Raw genomic sequence first — 22,169 nt, 5'->3', positions numbered from 1 at the left:
GAGTGGTCGTGGCAGACATTGAAAATATTTATTTAGCCTTGGGAAAAAGGTTGCTGACCCCTGACCTATACAATTCTCTGTAAATTCGTATTTTCACTTACTAAACTCTCTCCAGATTTAAAAATAAATAAAACTTATGTAATAGTCTTTGTACAATTAGGTAGTGAACAAGGCAGTGAACACTGACTTTAAAAATGAAAAACAGATAACATTTCCCCCCCCGCCCCCATCATCATTTTTGTCAAACTCCTTGCAGCAGCTGTTTTTCAAAAGAACTGACAGAATTTGCTCGCTAGGAAGACAGGTTTAGAGTGATTTTCTTCCTTTACAAAAAACAGTACCTCAGGTTTGTTTGGCTATTCAGCAGGACAGTAGGAGAACGGGCAAAAAGGTAAAACAAGGCAGCAGAGAAGAAAGGAAGAACTGCCAAATCAAAACACCAAGAAAGCAAATATCACAGTATCAAGACCTACAGAAGAAAATGTCCATTAGCATCATGACAAGGGAGGGACAAGACACTATGGCAACTTAAGCATTATAATAGGGACTGTTTCAAAACCAGGTTCTAAATTATTTCAAGTGCACACCTGTGAAGTGCATATTTCCCATGCACCAAGTTAGGCTTGAATTTTTTCCCCTAAGTATATAATAAATTTTAAAAACTAAAACTCAGAATGTCTTAATGTAAAAATGGTTTAAAAATAAAAAATCAGAGTTGTCCTTTGTATTTTAAAACTTAGCTGCCCTATTACATTTACAGTTGATATTCTAGTTAATAAGCACATTAATTTGGTGCTAATCATTACAATGCTTTCCCCCTCCATGAGAGATAATCATCATTCTGCAGAGTTCAAGATCCACAATTAAATTAACTGACTGAAAGGAAAAATAATAGTAAGAAATGGACTATATACTAAAACATATTCCCAAATTAGGTTCTATCCCTTAAAAAACTACTCTTTAGGTTGTACAATCATTACTCCGTCTATTCTAAATGTCAACAGATGGCTTACTAGGTAACTAACCTGTTAAATAAACTTACTGATTAAAAAGCTATCATATCTCTCATTTACACTTCTCTCCACGGCCAGGGTCAAGCTCACTGCTACATGCATCTTCATCTTCTCATTTAAGACACAAATCACCAGAGGCATTTAACAAATGTATTTACAATACAGCTCTTCAAAAATATTTACCCATTTTTACAATCGAGACAAGTAGCAAAGGCTCCAAAAAGAACATTTATTATGAAACAGAGGAAATGAAAATCTGTTCACAGGCAATAAAGCTGGAAAGTAAAGTTTGAAGAAATCATACCTATTTTTGTCTTCTACTGATGTATCTTCTGAGCTTTTGCTTTCTTCTTTAAAATACTGGCCTGAGCTAGACGGATTAGCAAAAGTAGATATGAAAGGTCCCAAAGACTGAAAAGCTGCTTGGCGAACCTAGGAAGAAAAAGAGGAGGTAAAAATAAGGGATTATTAACAATCTACTGGCCATATACTGAAGCATGGTTAAGACAGGAGTAAGGTATTCTAAAAAACTCTCCCAGATTCAGAACTATAAATCGTTCTTCAGCTAGGATTTAAGATTCTTTATAAACTATTCTGTTTTTTTACTTTCAACTTTAAAATCTGGCTTGAATATTCCAATCGTTAGAATATGAATATGAGAGCCCATAGAGCATTTGCATGGGACTAAAGGAGTTACTGCAGTGTTCTCAAGGAAACCAAGATTGCCAAACAGAAAATACAGGGCAATAAAGTAAAAAAATGTGATAATCCATTTCATGTTTTCTGGTAGGAAAGACTGTAATTTGCTCACTAAAAGGAAACAAGACAGATGTGCCAAAACTACAGACTTAATCAGAAATAGAATACTATTTCACAAAAAACTGGGTACACATACTACTGTTATCCATGAATGTCTCAAGTAGGAAAACTGAAAAAAGGTTATAGAATTTTATTTATCTTATATTGTATTTCTGTATTATTTTTGCAATCAAGATCACAAAAAAAAAATTGGGGGAAGAGAGGATTCATGAGAGGAAGCAGAAGGATGGACACAGTCTGAGAGAGGTCACTCTGAGGGGAGAAAAACCACAAACCAATTTCTCTAAGATCCTGCCCCTGAGGCATATCAATACCAATACTTTTTCCATGGTTTAAAATGAGGATTATGTGGGGCACCTGGGTGGCTCAGTCAGTTAAACATCAGACTTCAGCTCAGGTCATGATCTCACAGTTTGTGAGTTTGAGCCCCACATCGGGCTCTGTGCTGACAGCTCAGAGCCTAGAGCTTGCTTCGGACTCTGTGTTTCCCTCTCTCTCTCTGCCCTCCCCAGCCTGCAATCTGTCTCCCTCTCAAAAAATAAATAAAACATTAAAAAAAAGAAAAAAGAAAAAAAAAGATAGCAAAAAGCAGCGTATGTGTGAACTTACAGATTTTTTCCCCTTTATATGGTAAATGTTGCTTCCATAAAAACATAAAAGGTAACTTTTAAGACTATTTTTGCATGAGTGTAGTCTATTCTGGATACTGTTAAAACTCTGAGCTTGTCCCAAATAGGCCTAGGATTTACATATACCTCAAATGACAGATTTAAGGAATCCTTCATTTTAATATAAACACATTCCCAAATTACCAGGAAATACTGCATGTGCAAACAATGATAAAATAAGGTTTCAAAATAAAAACTTCAAATAAGCTATATAATCTTTTCTATCAAGCTCATGTAAGACATTTTTTAAAAAACATTAAAATAGTACTAAGGCTTAACAGTCTTTCCCTTTATGTAGAGTCTATTTGAATATGGAAAGGTCCTCAGATCTATTTCAGGTGTGACAACATAGGAGAGCCACTGACCAGCGAAATGGTTGAAATCGGGGGGAAAAAAAGACCTCCAAAAACCCACAATTTAACACCCCAGGACATAGTCCTAGGGGCAGGCAAACAACAAAACAAGGAATATCTACTCAAAAAAATCTGTAAATATTCAGTAAAAAGACAAAAACGAAAACAAAAACAAAAAAAAACTGAGAGTCTGTGGTATTTAAACCAGGGAGGTAAACCACTACTCCAAACTGTGGCAGCCAGCAACACTGGGCCCCCTCTCTTCTAGCTTCTAGCCAGAGGGATTTTGAGGTTTCTCCTCCTGCCCCAGCTACCTGATGCTGAGGCCAGGTCCTGGACAAGTACAGTGGGTGCAGGGGCTCCCTTCTTCTGAACAACGCCTATGGGTAGAATGGAAGCTCTACCTTGGATCTGGCTCAGAACACTGGGCCATGAGAATACTCAGAATACGGCCCCTGCCCCAGTTTATGAGGCCCCTCCTCCAGGATAGAGGAGCCAAGAGTACCTCTGGCTGCCCACCCCGAGGCAGCCACCACTCCCACTCCCACCAAAATGCGGTCATCCCAGGGTGGCTGTGGGCATGCCCAGGGCTGCGCCTCCTGGGGGGGGGGGGGAATAAGAGTCCACTAAAGCATTCCTGCCGGTCACTAAGCAGATAAGTAGGTCATCATAACAAGCCCCAGAGAGGGGTACCAGTCCCCAAATTTGCTGTGTTACCTAAAATGACCAGTTTCAAAAATAAAGAAATAAAAGGCATGAAAAGGAACAAAACAGTATGATCCATACACTGGGGGAAAAGTTAGGGAACAGAAATTATGTGTGGGAACAGAAATTATGTGTGGGAACAGTAAGATGTTGGACTTAGAAAAAAACTTCTAAGTGACCATTATAAATTATTGACAGAACAGAATGAAAGCAGGATTAAGGAAGTAAAGCAAGGTATGAGGACAGTGTCCTATCAAATGCAGGTTCATGAAGAGAATCAGATGGAAATTCTAGAGTTGAAAAGTACAACAACTGAAATAAAAACACCACATAAACTTAAATAGATCTTAACTGGTAGAAAAAAAGAACTAGTGAACACAAGGTGCATCATTATAGATTAGGCAAGATGAAGAACAGAAAGAAGAAAATGAGGAAAAATGAACAGAATCTCAGAAAATGTGGGACATAAAGTGTACCAACATATGTACAATAGGAATACCAGAAGAGTCGGAAAAGACAGTATTTGGAGAAATGATGGCTTAAAACATCCCAAATTTATTAAAAATCAGTAACATACACATCAAAGAAGCTCAACAAAGTAGGATGAACCAATGGAGATCTATAAATACATTGCAGTAAAAATGCCAGGAGTCAAAAGCAAGAAGAAAATCTTGAAAGCAGCAAAAGGAAAGTGACATATCATTTACAAGGGAACCCCAATAAACACTAATTTCCTGGCAAAAACAGGAGAGACAGACCAGAAGGCAGTGGGGACAACACATTCAACGTGCTCAAAGAAAAACCCCGTTAGCCAAGAATCCTATACCCAACAAAGCTATCTTTCAAAAACGAAGGCAAAATAAAGATACTCCCGAATGAACAGAAATTGAGAATTTACTGCTACCATATTTACATTACGGTAAATATGAAAGGAAGCTCTTCAGGTTGAAAGCCAGTTACCCTGGATGGTAATTCAAAGAAAAAAGAATGATCTCAAATTGATAACTTAATCTTCTACCTCAAGACACTGGAAAAAGAAGAGCAAAAGCAAGCAGAAGAGAGGGCATAATAAAGATTAGAGTGGAAGTTAATGAAATAGAGGACAGAAATTTAGAGAAAATCAGTGAAGCCAAAGTTGTAAAAGGCTGAAGAAAACAGAAAAACCTTTAGCAGAAACAAAGAGACAGGACTCAAATTACTAGAGTCAAAAAGAAGGGATATTACTACTAATGTTAGAGAAATGCAAAGATTATGAAGTAAGTACTATGGATCATATACCAGCAAATTAGAGCACTTACATGAAACAGACGAATTCCTAGACAAACTATCAACTCTGACCCAAGAAGAAATCATCTGAGTAACTCTTTAACAAGTGAAAATAAACTTAATAGCCCTGTAACAAGCGAGTAGTAAAAAAAAACCCCAAAATCAGAACAAAACAAAAAAACCGCACACAAAGTTAAAACCGAGATCGCATCACTTATTTCTACTCAACATTTAAAAGAGAACACCAATTCTTCGAAAATTCTCCCAAAACATAGAAGAGGAGGGAGTACTTCCTAAACTTGTTCTATGAGGCATTATACTGTGTTAACAAAACAAACAAAAGAAAACAAACAAAAAGCCATCACAAGGAAGCTACAGACCATTATCTTTTACAAAACTATGAAAACCCCTAACAAAATAGTGGCAAACTGAATCCAGCAACACAGCAAGAATTATTACACTATGACCAGGTAAGACTTACTAAAAGTCAGTTAACATCTGAAAATCAATATACCACAACATATCAATAGAATGAACATGATTTTTACATCTGTACCGAAGTTCTGCCCAGTTTAATAAACAAAAGTAATACGGTAGTTTACTTATTGCCTATTCCTAAAAGTATTAACAATAACATACTCTGAATAAATTGTTTCTTAAATTATGAAATCAAAACCATGTTTTATGTAAAATGTATTATTTTCCAAAAATGATAATTAGACAAAGCCCTACCCAACGTGAAGGATCACTGATCAAATTAATAAACAGTGCTGACAATTTAGTCCGCCGGATCTCTTGACATGTTGCGCAGGAAACCGCCATGAAGCATTCAGCACAAGCCTTCCGGACTCCCCACACGTTGTCAGAACAAAGCTGGAAAAACCTGGGCAGCTATGCAAGGATAGGGTTTTGTTAGGCAGACAAACCAGGTTTCAGTGGTTACTTTTATTTCATTTTCTGTTTTTAAAATATTAGATTTTCCTATTACAATTAGAAAAACCATGTAGCATTAACACTCAGTAATTTTAAATAAATCACACCTAATTCACAACAATGTTGACTATGCAAGGGCAAACCCAACAAATAAAGGTTAAATGTTATTCAAAAGCTTGTACCTAAACTGTTTTGCCTAACAGATGGCTTCAGAAGCTCTTCAAGTATGTTAACTTCTACTTTAAGCATGTATATCCCATGTACTCACCATTTAAAAATAACAAGCTGTAGGTTTAATTTGTCACTGAAATACTTGAGAGTTGCAGTCAAATTACGGACTTGTTTGAATAAAGAAAGAACTGATTTGTTTAATAGAAAATGGGAGAGGTAAAAACAAATCAATGGTTCTTACGCATCACGTACATTCGGTTTTAACAAACCATCATCTAAACGCAATTCAAGGGCCCAGATTACAGAAATTTAAACTCTCAAGGTCATATTATCTTTCTGGTTTACGTTCACGGAATTGTGTTCATAAAATGTGGGGTGAATGTATGCACTGCAAATTCACGTGTGACTCTGTACCGTATTGCTTGCTCCTTTATTTACCCCTTTATTTCTGCAATACTTACCAACATCTCCTCAGTAGCTTGCTGGCCAACCACGCTGCAAATATCTCCAAAATTGGCAGCACAGACCTGCCAACAAAAGCATCACTGACATTTCAAAATATTACAAATACACTGCTTTAAAAATAATCTTTTACGTTTCACATATCAATACAGTAACCACTAAAACCACATGTTCTTAAACAAACAAAATGCCTAAAAAATACCTTTCGAACATGAAACATTCTGCAATCACAGCACATCTCACAAAACCTAGGGAGGATAAGACGCTCTGTAATGTCCTTCCCAACCATGGGAGCCATTTTGCACATTATCTAAAATGAATAAGAACAAAAGCACACTGAAAATATCTTCAAGTTAAGACTTTTCCAGTTAAGTTTGCTAACTTGTTAAAAGTATATACTTCAGGAAATATAAAATAGGATATGGCATCACACCGCAAACATCACAAAAAACATTCATCTTATTTATCCAAGTTGAAGACAGAAAAATAGATACTACTACCAATAAAATCAATCAATAATTACTAAATGCACAGTAAACCCAGAGAGAATCTGAAAAATTTCATTTTCATCTATAGTTTCAATCTTATTAATCATTTTGCCTGATAATTTAAAAGCAGAATCCTCTACATTTTCCCAGTAAGAAAATGAGTGGTAACTGTTCAACGGGAAAGATTATCCATAAGAAGAATGTGGATTTAGTATATTTGTGCTGCTAAGACTTATTTGGAGGCAGTCATTACCTTGCAAAGTACCGTTTTAACAGAAACTTGTGCACAAGAGAACTGCCTTGGTTCCACGGAAGACAAGGACACGGTTCCAACGCACAGTTTCAGTTAACGCAGTACCAGGCAAAGTGAGAATGAACTATGTTTGAAAACCTGCCCAATGTTATTTAAATAAATCCCCCTTCCCCACTCTCCCAGTTAGTGCAGAAAGAAATCTGATGGCCTATTATTATTTATCTATTACATCTACTCCTAGCCATACAAATAGGATTAGAAGTAAATGGAATAGAGATTGCAAAGAAAGAAAACTCCATTCACACACGGCAGGACTGTCTAGCTAGAAAACCCCAAGGAATCTACAAAGAGGCCACCAGACAAATAAGTGTACTTAGGAAGTTTACAGCACTTATGTCAGAACATAAAAATCAAATGTATTTCTATAAATTAGCAACGAACTGAAAACATTTAACAGCAATATCACTGACAACAATGTTAAGAAACACAGTTCAACAAAATACATACGTTCTGTTTACCCAAAACTACAGAACACTAATGAGATACATAAAAGACCTAAATAAATGGAGAGACCTACATGCTCACGGATTTTTAGGTGGGCAACTATCCCTAAATTGATCTACAGATTCAACACTATCCCCATCAAAATCCCAGCATCCTCAGAACTGGAGATAACATCTGAAATCTCCCAAATCCCAAAACCAGTTTTGTTTTTGACTCCCTACTATTTCTAAGCATTTTCAAATTCTAAAGATCCAAAGTTATACTGTATCACTGATGTAGCATAATTAAATTCATCAGAAAGAATTATTCCCAAGACAGAGAACAATTATTAGGACCAGGGAATGCAAAACATGCCTAAATAAACCGACCGGTAAAAGAATTCTGGGTTTCATAATACTGCTAAATACAGTCTTTTTACTACAGTTACCATGTTTCATTATTGTTAAATCCAATAAAAATAAACGAGCAAGTTAAACTCTGCTGAGTTCCCCAAAAACTGATTTCCTTTACTGAGGAACTTGTGAAATTACGCAAAACAAAACAAAATAAAACCTATGTTTGGGATTTGACAGAGGTGCTGGTTGTACAACACTGTGGATGTACTAAATGCTAACTTAACTGTGTGCTTTAAAAAGCGGTTTTTGGGGGCACCTGGGTGGCTCAGTCAGTTAGTTAAGTGTTTGACTTCGGCTCAGGTCATGATCTCACGGTTCATGAGTTTGAGCCCCATGTCGGGCTCTGCACTGACAGCTGGGAGCCTGCGGCCTGCTTCGGATTCCATGTCCCCCCCCACCTCCCCCCCTCTGCCCCTCCCCCGCTTGCACTCTCTCTCTCTCTCTCTCTCTCTCTCTCTCTCTCTCTCAAAAATACATTAAAAAAATAAAAAATAATGGGGCGCCTGGGTGGCTCAGTCAGTTGGGCGTCTGACTTCGGCTCAGGTCACGATCTCACAGTCCGTGAGTTCGAGCCCCGCGTCGGGCTCTGGGCTGATGGCCCGGAGCCTGGAGCCTGCTTCCGGTTCTGTGTCTCCCTCTCTCTCTGCCCCTCCCCGGTTCATGCTCTGTCTCTCTCTGTCTCAAAATAAAAATAAAAACGTTAAAAAAAAAAATTAAAAGAAAAAATAAAAATAAAAAATAATAAAAAAATAAAAATAAAAGGCAGTTTTTTATTATGCGAATTTCATTTCAATTAAAATGGTATTACTGAAAAGTGCCTAAATTTATTATTCACTTATACAGTGTGTCTAAAATAATGGAATCAAGAAATTTCCAAAGGAAACGGGACTAGAGAGATGACCTAATTCATTCTTCTAATGATCCAGAAACACAATACAATTTTGGTATAATTTTTTTTATATCAACAAAAGTGCAATTATATTATTTTAGGTTTAACTAGTAAACTCTCACTACCCAAAGAGATTTGAATTTTTAGATGGACTTATTATACCTGACTTTGTTATGCACATAATGATTTAATCTGTGCATTTTTCTTATAATCACAATTTGTATCACATATATCATAAAACTACTCACCTGACTATTCTTTTCTGAAAGACCAGACTGTCAAGGGCAGGAGGTAAGATTTTTTTTTCTTCTGTGTTTACACAGTGCTCAGAAAGTGTTCAATGGCAGCAAATAGAGTTTCACAAATGTTTCTTCACCCAATACAGGGCTGTGTTTTTGTTTTAACTACACTGATTATTTCTCCCATCTTATTTTTCCATAATAATGAATTTATAGTTACTTCTTACTCTCTTGCTGCATATCTGCTTCCTCAGAGCTCAGTGATAGAGCCCTCTAATTCACAGGTACAAAGCATAATATGGAGCCCGAAGAACACGGACCTTTTTTGTATGCCTATGTCCCTTTCTAGCCCTTTCTAATGATCTGTGGTTACTTTGATACTTAATATGTATAAACTCCATAGCACAGAATGCAGTGTAATATTTGAGCCATCATTATTTGTCAATATAGTGACTTATTTTTACCTAAACAGAAAAAAATGCCTTCTACTTACAGCCACAGCTTCTGTTTTCACATCATCGTTGCTATCTGGGGCAGTGAGCTCTATGAGGACAGGGCACACTTTGGTCTCCACATCAAATCGCTCAATTAACTCCTGCTCCAGCAGAGCCAGCAAAGCTGCCTGACTTGTTTTTCTTACCTATGAAAAAAATCAGCAGTGTTAACAAAGTACAGACACAACAAAACTCTATCACTTGATTTTCACAAAACGGAAAACTTTTCATTTCAAAGGGATCCGTAAGTGGCAAAACGTTGCAAATAAAAACTGACGGCTATGTTCTCCAACTGTTGCAAACACAGAACCCCTGCAGACTGTGATATGACAAATGGTGACTCACAAATCAGCAAACTTTCTGAGGGACACCCATGAGGGTACCGCGGGAGAATGCAGCAAATGACACTGTCTCTAATGCATTAAGGAGACTCCCTAGATTTGCAACACTGTCAATGTATTCTTGTCTAAGACAAACGGTCATCTCAAAAAATGGAATGATGAGTGGAGGAGAAAAAAAATTCAAATGAGACCCCCTAGGGTAGGCCATTCTACATACGTCATACTACACAAATTTCCATTAAGAACACATAAATGGCACTCTTACCTGATTATTCTGATCTGCGAGATATCTAACCACAATAGGTAGTAAGTATTTGGAAAAAGCATATGGGATTGAAGGCCGGTTTTCTTGACAAAACAATGCAATGTGAGGCACCTGTTCCATCAGCTCTGCTCTCACAGTTGGCTCTATTGAAATAATAGAAATATGAGCAAACACATTCTCCCACAGTAACAAAATCTATGCATGGGCTTAAGACTAGGAAAGCTCTGGACTTCCATCCTCAGCATTCAAAGGGCTTACAAAATGTTCCCTGACTCTGGGATCCTTTTCACAATCCTAGGCAGGTCAACGCACGAGTGAAAGAAGACCCGACTCCCATCCCACACTTCTATTTTCATACAACACACTGAGTATGCAATCATTTCCTATCATGACTGAATTCATCCATCACCTACGTTGTGCCACATATGCTAGGGGTTAAATATCCAATATTCACATCAACAAAATATAGATTATCTATAAACTCAACTATTTAAGAGCCTCTTAGGACAAGCCATAGGGACTGGTTCCTAATAAATTTAATCACTGCCTGGAGAATTTATAGTTAAAATTATGACTAAAATGGTAAGTGACCATTAAAGAAGACCAATACAGTTAGAGGAAAAAACAAAAAACAAAAAACCTGAAGAGACCCAAGTAAATAGAGCACATTTAAGTGTGGTTTCAAAAGGGAAGTGTCTAAGAGTAATGGCAGAGAATCAGCTAGTTATGTGAGGAAAAAAGGGTGATTCCTATACTACACAGCTTAAACTCTAAGTGAATTAAAGTTCCAAACTTTATTTTTTTTTTTTTAAAGATCAAAAGCACTAAAAGACAACATTTTAAAAAATGTTTCACCTTGAGGCAGGAAGCCCTTCAAAGGCAAAGAAAACCCCCAAACCAACCAAGAGACCAACTAATTCCATTTTATAAAGCCTTCAATACAGACAACAGGTCCCATACTCAGTTAAAAGGCAAACCAGCCTGGGAGAAAATACACACATAACAAAGTATTAATAACTATAAACCAAGAATCCACTGTCCAAATGAATACAAGAAAATAAGGATACAGACAATTAATTCATAGAAGAAATGCAAATGACTAAGACATACATAGACATGATGGATTATCAATACAATTCACCATATTAGACCCTGTTAGAACTTTGGCACCTATTAATGATTAAATTATTAAAGTTACTTTAAGGTAAATATGCATGCATGGGGCCAGAGGAAATTTCTGACTTCAACAAATAGAAATTAATGAAAGTATCAGCGGAAAATGTACTAGCATTTTACAAAGCTAAGAATCTTCTCAACAAACCAGTATGTGGAATTTCTATTACATGGCTGTGCCACTTGAAGTTAGACCATAACTGAACAAAAATAGTGCTTCTGCTTTGAAAAATAAAAAATTAGTTAAAAAAAAAAAAAAAAAAAAAAAGACCTAGGCCTCTCCTTTTCCTCATTAACCCTGAATTTGCTAACTGACCTAATAGTTACACGTATTTTTGAAGTACATGAAGGACACAAGTTACAGTTTTAGTTGAGAATGAAATCAGTATGTTTTCTTTCTTCAAAGCCTTCTTAGGCAACGGACCAAAACGGAGCTGAGAAATGAACCCACTGTGAGCTGTCTGGGAGAAACCGAAGGGCTGGGGAGGGATTTCAGAGCTACTGCGATGGTTGAAGGGAGTGAAGGAGAAGGGAGTTGAGCCTAAAGTCTCTAACTTGGTGGGCTGGGCTGATCATGACATCCAAGTTAAGGACTACTGAAAAATATACAGTTGTAAAATTAATGCATATATTCCATTCTCCTAAGCAAACAAGGGGCTTAGAACCTTTAAATCTTCTGTCTGCCTTATCCTTATCAACTTTGATCTTGACTTTTTTTCCCTCTAAAGTATAGATTTTCATGATTTTATATAGCAAATGCTTGGTTAGACTTACTACTAACTTACTAATTTTTTTTTACCCTCATCGGTACATCTTTCATCCAACTCTTTTCTGGTTCAATTTAAAAAATCCATAAATACAGTTACACCCCAACAACATGACAAGCTTCAGAAGTATGAAGAAGCTAGACACAAAAGAACATATTTAGTATGATTCCATATAAAGTTCAGAGAGGCAAACCAACCTATATACTTAGTGGTCAAGATATTGATTTCCTTGGGGAACAAGAACAGGACAGAAATGAGGGGGTGCCCTGAAATGGTTTCTGGGACGCTAGTTCTATTTCTTGAGCTGAGTACCAATTACATGGCTTCATTTTGCTTTACTTCATGGGGCTGAAAATTTATAGTCCGTGACTTTTTGTAGTAAGTTTCATTCAATATTAAAGTAACAGAGTCCCTCCCAGCAAGTGTTCCTGTTGCCCATGTTTTTCACCAAGTCAGTCCACACTGGTACATTATCGTTCTAAATCACAAAAACACAAACTCTCTAGTACAGCATACAGTATAAATCCTTACAATCCAGACCCCAACTACCTTACTGAACAGCCTCATTACTTTAAACTGTAGACTCAGTAACCTACCTGTTGGGCAAATGGGCCACTATCTTGAACTCCTTAAACCTCTAAACCGGTCTTGTCTTCTCTTCTCCTGAGTATGCTCCTTCCCTTCTTTGTACTTCATCATTCTACTAAATCCAACTCAATGTCACTAACATTCTGAAGCCAGTGCTAATCCTCTACATTATAATTTATTGTTTAGGAGTTAGCTGCATTCATCAAACTGTTAATTTGATGACAGAAATTCTTATTCACCTTAGTAACTGCTCCAGCATTTATCCTAGATTCTGGCATAGGACTGCACACTGTATTATGTTTACTGAATAAAATATATAAATGTCAATAGAGATATTTACCATGAACTTAACAACTTGAGAATATATATATTGTTTAAGTTTATTTATTGATTTTGAGAGTGAGCAAGTTGGGAAGGGGCAGAGAGACAGGGAGAGAAAGAATCCCAAGCAGGCTCCATGCTGTCAGCTCAGAGCCCGATGTGGGGCTCAAACTCACAAACTGTGAGATCATAACCTGAGCTGAAACCAAGAGCCAGACACTTAACCGACTGAACTACCCAGGCGCCCCAAGAATGTATTTTTAAAATCTAGCACCTGGGTGGCTTAGTCGGTTAAGCATCTGACTTCAGCTCAGGTCATGATCTCATAGTTTGTGAGTTTTGAACCCCGCGTCGGGCTCCGTGCTGACAGCTCATAGCCTGGAGCCTGCTTCGGATTCTGTATGCGTCTCTCTGCCCCTCCCCTGCTTGCACTCCGTCCCTAAACATTAAAAAATTTTTTTTTTTTACATAAAGTTTACCCTTGAACAATTAGGGGGCTGAGGGACTGACGTCCTTTGTGCAGAAGATACACATGCATCTTTTGACTCCCCAAAAACCTGACTACTAATCGCCTCCTATTGACTGGAAGCCTTACCAATAACAAACAGTTGATTAACACATAATTTCTATATTATATATATTGAATACTGTATTCTTACAATAAAGTTAGCTAGAGAAAAGAAAATATTATTAAGAAAATCATAAGGAAAATAAACTTATAGTACTGTACTCACTGAAAAAAATCTGTAAAACTGGACCTGTACACAGTTCAAACCCATGCTGTTGAAGGGTCAACTGTATATACATATATATTAATAAAAACCAGCACTATAGGTGGCAAACAGGTAAAAGAAAATAAACAAAAATTCCTCCATAAGGAATATCTATTTCTACTAAGAAGGAAAAAACCACAATGGGATGAGCCAAAAATTTAAGTCAAATCGTTATATTTCTGACCAGTTAAAATTATAAGGAAAAATTATAATTGATGAGACTCTCCTAAAACCATTCTGGCACAAGCATACACATAAGCAAGTGCATACAAAGAACATCGTAATGAAAAAGATTAACTTACAGATATTTTTTCTACCCTATAGGAAAACAAAAATTACTTAATGCTTATGTAAATAGTAAAACATATTCCCATAAAACAAATTGCTCACCAAAAGACAGGCTCATCGAAAAATTAAAAAATGAGACTGCTGACATGACAAAAAGTTTGTTAGAAAGTGAAAAATAACACATTTTAATAAAGAGATAATAGGCTAAAGAAAAAAAAGTATTTACTTTTGAATCTTTCTAAAATGAAAACACGCTTATGACTTAAGATTATGTTAAAATGGTAAATTGCATGTTATACATATTTCACAAGAAAAAATATTTTAAAGAAACTTAATATAACCATATTCCAAGCCTCAAATCAGGTTTACCTCTTTCTTAAGCAGACCGTTCTAGCTTTGCTTTGGAGACAAAAACCTTTAGCTTTACCATGTGTGACTGACATTTTTTTTGCAAGTGAGAAAGCATACAAAAAGGAAGCATTTTATATTTGCCTCAAAAAGTTTACAGCCCACTCTGTCCCTTTTTAAAACTTATTCAAAATTATTTTTACGTTTTTAGTAATCCTACGATTAACATACATGATGCAAAACAGTATTTTTAGATTTTTCTGATGAGAAATTTCCAAAATTAAACTAAACAGAGACCAACTATAAAATGTATGAATCTTAGGAACAGGATTTTCTTGTTACTGACACATTTGGGAATTTACTTAGGAAATCTTTTAAAGAAGTCTCATATCACACTAAGTTTTTTCAATAGTTTTTAAAAACTCAAATTTGGTAAAAGAAACCTTTCTCTGCATTAAAAATATACCTGAATCGTCAGCTAATCTGCTAATTCTTTCCAAAACAGCAATGCAATCTCTTTCATCATCACAGACTTCCCTCAACGTGTCCAGCAAACTCCGGGCCACCATTTGTCTAACAGGAAAAGAAAATAATATAGCATTTAGTGGAATTTTAGAATTTCAAAGTGTAGAATCTATATAGTTATAAAGAAAATTTTTTATATATTTTATAACATAAATTAAGTCACTGATTTCCTAAGTGACAAATGCCACTATGGATTTTATTTTACCAAGATGAGAGAGAATAGTTACCAAAATATTTTTCATCTTTAACTGATGTAACAAATTTCTAAGGTCACTGAAAATTCTATAAAATTTCAAGCGTGATCTTCAGTTATCAAATAATGGGAAAATACACACACTCTTCATTATACAGATGACCTTCACAAATTTTTACTAAATGAGTTTTACACATCTATGCTCAAAAATTTAAGCAAAGACTTATCAGAAAAGTCTGATACAGGTGATCTGGGGACCACCATTGGAGAAACAATGCATTAGGAAGTGTGTCCCAATCCCCTTGAACATCACCTGGCACACAGTAGGTATACAACATCACCTGCTCAAAGAAGAATATACTCCCCTCAGTAATCGCTTTACACAATCATCAAAATTATGCCTAATAGCAAAAAAGTAATGGTATTTTTTTGTTTTGGCCAAAAAGCAAAGAAAGAGTGCCACATGGTTACTAGGATTAAAGAGTAAACAATTATAAAAAAGGCCATGGCTGTGATTATTAATAAAACGTGGTGACTGAGACTGCACGTTAACAATACTTTAAACTAAAAAACTGTATGTATTTTCCTTACTGAAATTAATGTAGTAAAACCCTCCTTCCACTTCCATAATGAAAAGAATATGCATGTACCTGTTAAATACGTTCTCACTTGCAGCATACTTGTCCAGTCTCCCCAGCGGCGTCAACATTTCATCTTGTGAGACAAAGTCCAGGGCTGAAGGTATAATAATCACATCAGACTCTGAGCTGTAGTCATCCACACCAACTATCAGAGACATCAGAAATACTCCTTATAACACTTTGAAACTAAAAAGTATCCCTTGCCTGTCTGAAGCAGCTTAAATAAAACTGCCTTTAATGTTTCTGGAGTGGTATAAAGGGTCACAAGTGACTCTTACATCAACTCAGAAGCCATGAATAACTGAAGGATGCTTCCTCTCCTTTTCCTACAGATAGGTCTAGTTGTCTCTAGAAACATGGCGGTCAGAGGCTTCAGAAACAGCATGGGGTGATAACTGAGAACTCACATGTTCAATCAGAACACTAACAACTTGTAAATAAATAAAATGTCAAACACGGATACTCTTAATTCTGTAATGCAGTCAGAGAAAAATTCCCCTTATAAACAAAGATAAGAATTACAGCAGACTTCTTATCACAATAAAAGCCAGGAGACAGTAATCTTTAAAGTGCTAAAAGAGGAAGAAGAAAAAAAAGTCTAACTAAAACTCTATACCCAGTAAATAAGCATCTTTAAAATATCTTTGAAATTCGTATCTTTCAAATACAAAGGTAAAATAGACCTTTTCAGACACACAAAAGCTGACAGACCTCATCACCGGCAAACCTGCACTATAAGAAATATTAAAGTAAGTCCTTCAAGCAAAAGAAAATTGTACCAATTGGAAATCCAGACCTACACAAAGGACTAAAGAGCGCCAGAAATAGTAAATAGGTGGGTAAATACAAAAAGACTTTTCATATTTAAAAATCTCTTTGAAAGATAACTGTTTAAAGTAAAAAATATGTGTTGCAAAATAAAAAGATAAAAAACGTACTGTGGGGACTCTTAACTATAGAGAACAAACAATAGTTACCAGAGGGGAGGGGGGTGGGGGGATGGGTGGGATGGGTGAAATGGGTGATGGGGATTAAGAAGTGTACTTGTGGTGAGCACTGAGTAATGTACAGAATTGCTGAATCATTATATTGTACACCTGAAACTAATTTGACACTGTATGCTAACCAGAATTTAAATAAAAGCTTTTAAAAAGTACTGTGGGATTTCTAACACATATAGAAGTAAAACGTATGACTATAATAGCACAAAGGCAGGAAAGAGGCAAAGTCCACCTTCCTAACATTCTTACACTGTATATGAAGAGATATGTATTATTTGAAGTCAGACAGTAGTAAATTAAAGATGTATACTAATTATAAACTCTACAGCAACCATTAAACATCAAAAACAACCCCACCAAAAGTTATATAGCTAGTAAGCCAATAAACGCCATAAAATGGAATCATAAAAAACACTCAATCCAAAAGGCAGAAAAAGAGGATAAAAGAAGAGATAGGACAAACAGATGAGAAATAGCAAGATGAGAGATTTAAATCCAACCATGTCAATTATCACGCTGAACACAAATAGTCTCAATAACCCAATTGAAAGGCAGAGAGTTTCCAAATGGATTAAAAATAACACCTAACATGGAAATAATTGCTTACATAGTGCAGGAAAGTTTTATACAGGTTGTGCTGATCTACAACTCACAGCAAAGGACCTTATTTATTTTGAATCAGAAAGTTGTAAAAACTGCTCAGACGCTCTCACTTGGCCTCTGTTTTCTCCTTTCTCACACACGTCTGTTGAGCTAGCATGGCCTCAAAAACGCCTTTATGCAGGCTCTAGAATTCTATGACTATGACCAAACTGTTTCATCAGCCTCACACTTGTCACTCTTAAAGATAAACATTAATAACACTGACTCTAGTCCTTACAAAGCCTAGAGGGGCAACCATCGAACACTGCTGTGTTTAAGACAAGCCTGGAGCACTTATCTCTGAATGCACACTCCCAGGTCACACATTCAAATACTGATTATGTAGGCTCGGAGTGCGGCCCAGGAGCACCCATTTTAATAAATATTCCTACCAACTCAAATGCAGATTATTGAACCAGCGTATTGGGGAAATATATTCTCAGAGGGCAACAAAATCGTATTTTCCTTCAACTTCTGTCACCACTCTATCATGGCTGACAACTGTCTACAAAAGGAGGTGTTCCACTCTGGCATAGGCAATGGTGACAAAGCTTCATTTCTATTTCCCATTACTGCTGCCTCCTGCCAATATCTGTGGAATCATTCTGGCCTGAATCGTCCTTTCTGAATTCAAGATTTCTGCATCAATTCTTGACTGGACCAATAAAGCTCTGGAAAGCATCATTATGGAGGCCACAAGGATTGGTTACCATAGTTACAGACTGCACGCTTAGATCTTACCCAGTCATCCTGCAAACACCTACCACAGGTTATACAAAAGAAAAACACAAAAATAATCAATAAAAAAAACTATTACCACGAATGAAAAAAATCCTACAGCCTATACCCTGAGTGATGGTACAGTAAATAATATCCTCTGATAAAACAGACAACATAGAGTCAATGTAGCTGTACTGCTACAAGGATTCTATAGTTTATGCAAAGTACAACACTAACTTTAAACAGAGTATGATAAATTAAAGACAAATTATAGTCCTTAGGAGTAATCTCAAAAACATGTAAGAAAGCAGCATAGCTAGAAAGCCAATAGGGAAGTTAAAATGCAATACAAAAAAAATATTATTAACCCCAAAGAAAGTCAGGGAAAAAGCAACAAGAAAAAAAAAAAAGAGACAAATAGAAAAAAGCAGACCCAAGGGTACCTGGGTGGTTCAGTCAGTTAAGTGTGGACTCTTGATTTGGGTTCAGGTCATGATCTCAGGGTCATGAGATCAAGCCCCGCATCAGGCTCCACACTGATCACACAGCCTGCTTAAGATTTTCTCTTTCCCCCTCTCTGCCCCTACTGCACACATGTGTGCACATGGGCACGCACATGCTATCCCTAGTAGAAAAAAATAAATTGAAACAAAAGAAAAAGAAAAAAGCAGACCTAAACACAACCAGACCAATAATTATGTTACATATAAGTGGACTAAACATTTAAAAGCAGAGATTCCCAATTAAAAAAAAGTAACACCCAACTACGGATGTCCACCATAGACACAGCTTTAATGGCAAAATTTCAACTAAGAGATTGAAAAGAAAAGGAATTTTTATTTTTTTGTTTATTATTTATTTTGATACAGAGTACACCTGGGGGAGATTGAAAAGAAAAGGAATTTTTATTTTTTTGTTTATTATTTATTTTGATACAGAGTACACCTGGGGGAGAGACAAAGAGAGAATCCCAAGCAGGCTCTGCACTGTCAGCACAGAGCCCAACGCAGGGCTTGAACCCACGAAATTGTGAGAACATGACCTGACCCAAAACCGACCCAAAATCCCCAAGGATTTTTTTTTTTTAAAGACAAAACATGAAATAGTAAGATAAGAAAGCTGGAGTGGTGATATTATTCTTAGACAAAATAGACAAAGACAAGGAATATTACTGTGGATGAAGAGAGACATTTCATGCCTCCATACCCCACCTGAGGGCTTTCTTTCTAGATAACTAAAGTTTACGGAAATTCACTATGGCAGCAACAGCCCTTTAGGGTTTCATAGCTTTAAAAACTTAGACTCCTCCACTGATGAAGTAAAAAACCCATGTCATCTTTCCATGTTATTTGAAATTTCAAATTTACCAAAAAGCATATAAAAACAATGATCACTCTGAAATGCTTCTTCAAATTATCTGACCTCCCCAAATTTCCATACTTTCTCAGCTCCCTACACCAGAGAAAGCAATGTTTCATTTTCAGCTGTTTTAAATTTAAGGAAAAGAATGTCTAAAACATAAAAGTTGGACCCATTTTTTAAGATGATTAATTTAACCCCTACACAGTTACAGCAAAGTGGTATGAAAAGGACAAAGACTCTTTAAAGTAAGACATCTGGGTTCAAATGTCATGTTTTGCCACTTATGAACTCTCTATGTGGACTTACACAAATACCTAACTAATTTGGGTCTGCTTCCTCATCTATAAAATAACGCGACTTAAATAAAGGTCAAGACTTTTTTATTTTATTTTATTTTATTTTTTTTTTTTTTTTTTAATTTTTTTTTTTTCAACGTTTTTTTATTTATTTTTGGGACAGAGAGAGACAGAGCATGAACGGGGGAGGGGCAGAGAGAGAGGGAGACACAGAATCGGAAACAGGCTCCAGGCTCCGAGCCGTCAGCACAGAGCCTGACGCGGGGCTCGAACTCACGGACCGCGAGATCGTGACCTGGCTGAAGTCAGACGCTTAACCGACTGCGCCACCCAGGCGCCCCAAAGGTCAAGACTTTTTAAGACACACATTCAAAGATAATGTCTACAAAGTATGATATGGTGTCAGGCAAATAAGGTAAACGTTCTGTCCCCCCTGCATGTAGGTTTCTTTCTAGATACAGTGAGTCTCGATGTGGTTTCCACGTGTTTTTTAAATGTTGTCATCCACGTCAACCAGTAAGAGGGCAGCACATATACTGTAAGTGCCAGGCACTCAACAAGAAACACAGATACAAACATTAGACAAAAAGTGTATGCATGCAGTATGCATGTATAAGTATGTGCAGGTATCTATATGTGTCTACATATATACACTAAGAAAAGACACATGGCGTAAGCGTACAAAATATGCTGTTAACTATTATATGTTGTTCATTATTATATGTCTAATCTGCCCTGGTGAGTGAATGTAAGAAGGCTTCAAAAAGTCAAGCAATTCTTGGAAGGTATACTGACTTTGCCAAGCAGGACAGAGGGCAGGAAGAGGGCATTCTAAGCAAAGAAATCTAAAGACAATGAGGAAGTAAAGGAAAACTATTAGTACAGGTGGGACACAAGGTTTATACAGAAGTGAGGCAGGAACAGCAGAGGAATGTGGCCAATCAAAATCAACTTAGCCATCTAATTTTTAAAAAGTAACATTACTACATTTTGCAAAATCCTCTTACCTGGCTAAATAAACCACATTACCACCCTATAATTAGGAATGGCATTTAAAATTTGCCAAGCAACAGCTTAGTTAAATTCAACAGCAATTACACCTCTTTTGAGCAACAGACAATTCCAGGCAGCATATATACTTACTCAATTGTGCTCTACTAAGACCTTATTAAAATTATTATTAATCAAAACCATCATTTTCTTTAAACGTGCATTTATTTATTTTGAGAGAGAGAGTGAGCAGGGGAGGGGCAGAGAGAGAGGATAACAGAGAATCCCAAGCAGGCTCTGCACTGTTAGTGCAGAGCCAGATGCGGGGCCTGAACTCACAAACTGTGAGATCATGACCTGAGCCGCAATCAAGAGTTGGAAGCTTAACCGACTGAGCCACCCAAGTGCCCCCAAATCATCATTTTTTAAAGTTAAGAAGCAAAGATCATGCTGTCTTTTCCAAATCAAAAGACCCTTTGCCTTCACACACCTGAAAGCCCAGGTGTCACATTACTCCTCTTCCGATTACCTGACACTCTCAGCTTTTGGAGCAGAGGAGAGAAGGAATACAGAGAAGCCCTAGTCCCCTTCAAGAGTACATTCTAATTCAGTGGAGACAATCCTGGTTGTACCTGCATGAATACCACACGCAAACCTCCTTTCTATTCCTTGCTAACAATGCTCAGACATACTATAACTTCATGCTAATTTCAGGCTCACTCAGTAAAAATTTTGAATGTGCTATTCTTAAATCTCAAATTCTCTCAGAAGATGTTCCCAGAACTACCCTCAAAAAATCAACTTCCTTTCCTCCTCTACGATCATACATGTATTTGATGAACTCTATAGCACCGTGTCAGAGGAAGCAGTGCCAGCAGCCAGGAGAACAAAAGCAAGGGAGAAGTTTGAATAGTGTACCTGACAACCATTCTACTCTACAACCACATATATGCTTAAGGGCAGGAGAAGACAGGGCGCCTGGGTGGCTCAGTCACTTAAGGGTCCCACCTCAGCTCAGGTCATGATCTCACAGCTGGTGAATCTGAGCCCTGCGCTGGGCTCTGTGCTGACAGCTCAGAGCCTAGAGCCTGCTTCGGATTCTGTGTTCGTGTCTCTGTCCCTCCCTCGGCTTGTGCTCTCTCAAAAATAAACATTAAAAATTTTTCTAAATTAAAAAAAAAAAGAGCATGAGAAGATATAAAAGTCCTTCAGCTGTCCTTGCATGCTTCTCAAAATGTAGCATCTCACTACTGTTGTCTGGATATATTTTTCCAACAACACTG

General features: G+C 36.9%; 1 protein-coding gene across 4 annotated transcripts in view; it reads right to left on the bottom strand.

Moving 5' to 3' along the window:
• The window catches only part of PPP4R1 (protein phosphatase 4 regulatory subunit 1), a 63,065-nt gene that overhangs the window by 27,415 nt on the left and 13,481 nt on the right, over nt 1–22,169 (bottom strand). For 2 of the 4 annotated variants that reach the window (XM_042911205.1, XM_042911204.1), the window contains 8 exons: nt 15,885–16,020; nt 14,983–15,089; nt 10,259–10,401; nt 9,652–9,798; nt 6,593–6,700; nt 6,390–6,455; nt 5,557–5,715; nt 1,318–1,445 (listed from right to left, as the gene is read on the bottom strand). In XM_042911205.1, coding sequence (XP_042767139.1) covers nt 1,318–1,445; nt 5,557–5,715; nt 6,390–6,455; nt 6,593–6,700; nt 9,652–9,798; nt 10,259–10,401; nt 14,983–15,089; nt 15,885–16,020 — 994 coding nt within the window. The remainder of the gene's footprint in view (nt 1–1,317; nt 1,446–5,556; nt 5,716–6,389; nt 6,456–6,592; nt 6,701–9,651; nt 9,799–10,258; nt 10,402–14,982; nt 15,090–15,884; nt 16,021–22,169) is intronic. The other 2 variants (XM_042911207.1, XM_042911206.1) reach the window with 1 other exon arrangement.

The sequence above is a fragment of the Panthera leo genome, chromosome D3 (assembly GCF_018350215.1).
Source record: "Panthera leo isolate Ple1 chromosome D3, P.leo_Ple1_pat1.1, whole genome shotgun sequence".
Taxonomy (NCBI): Eukaryota; Metazoa; Chordata; class Mammalia; order Carnivora; family Felidae; genus Panthera; species Panthera leo.
The sequence above is the reverse complement of the archived record's forward strand: the minus strand, read 5'-3'. Positions and strand labels throughout refer to the sequence as shown.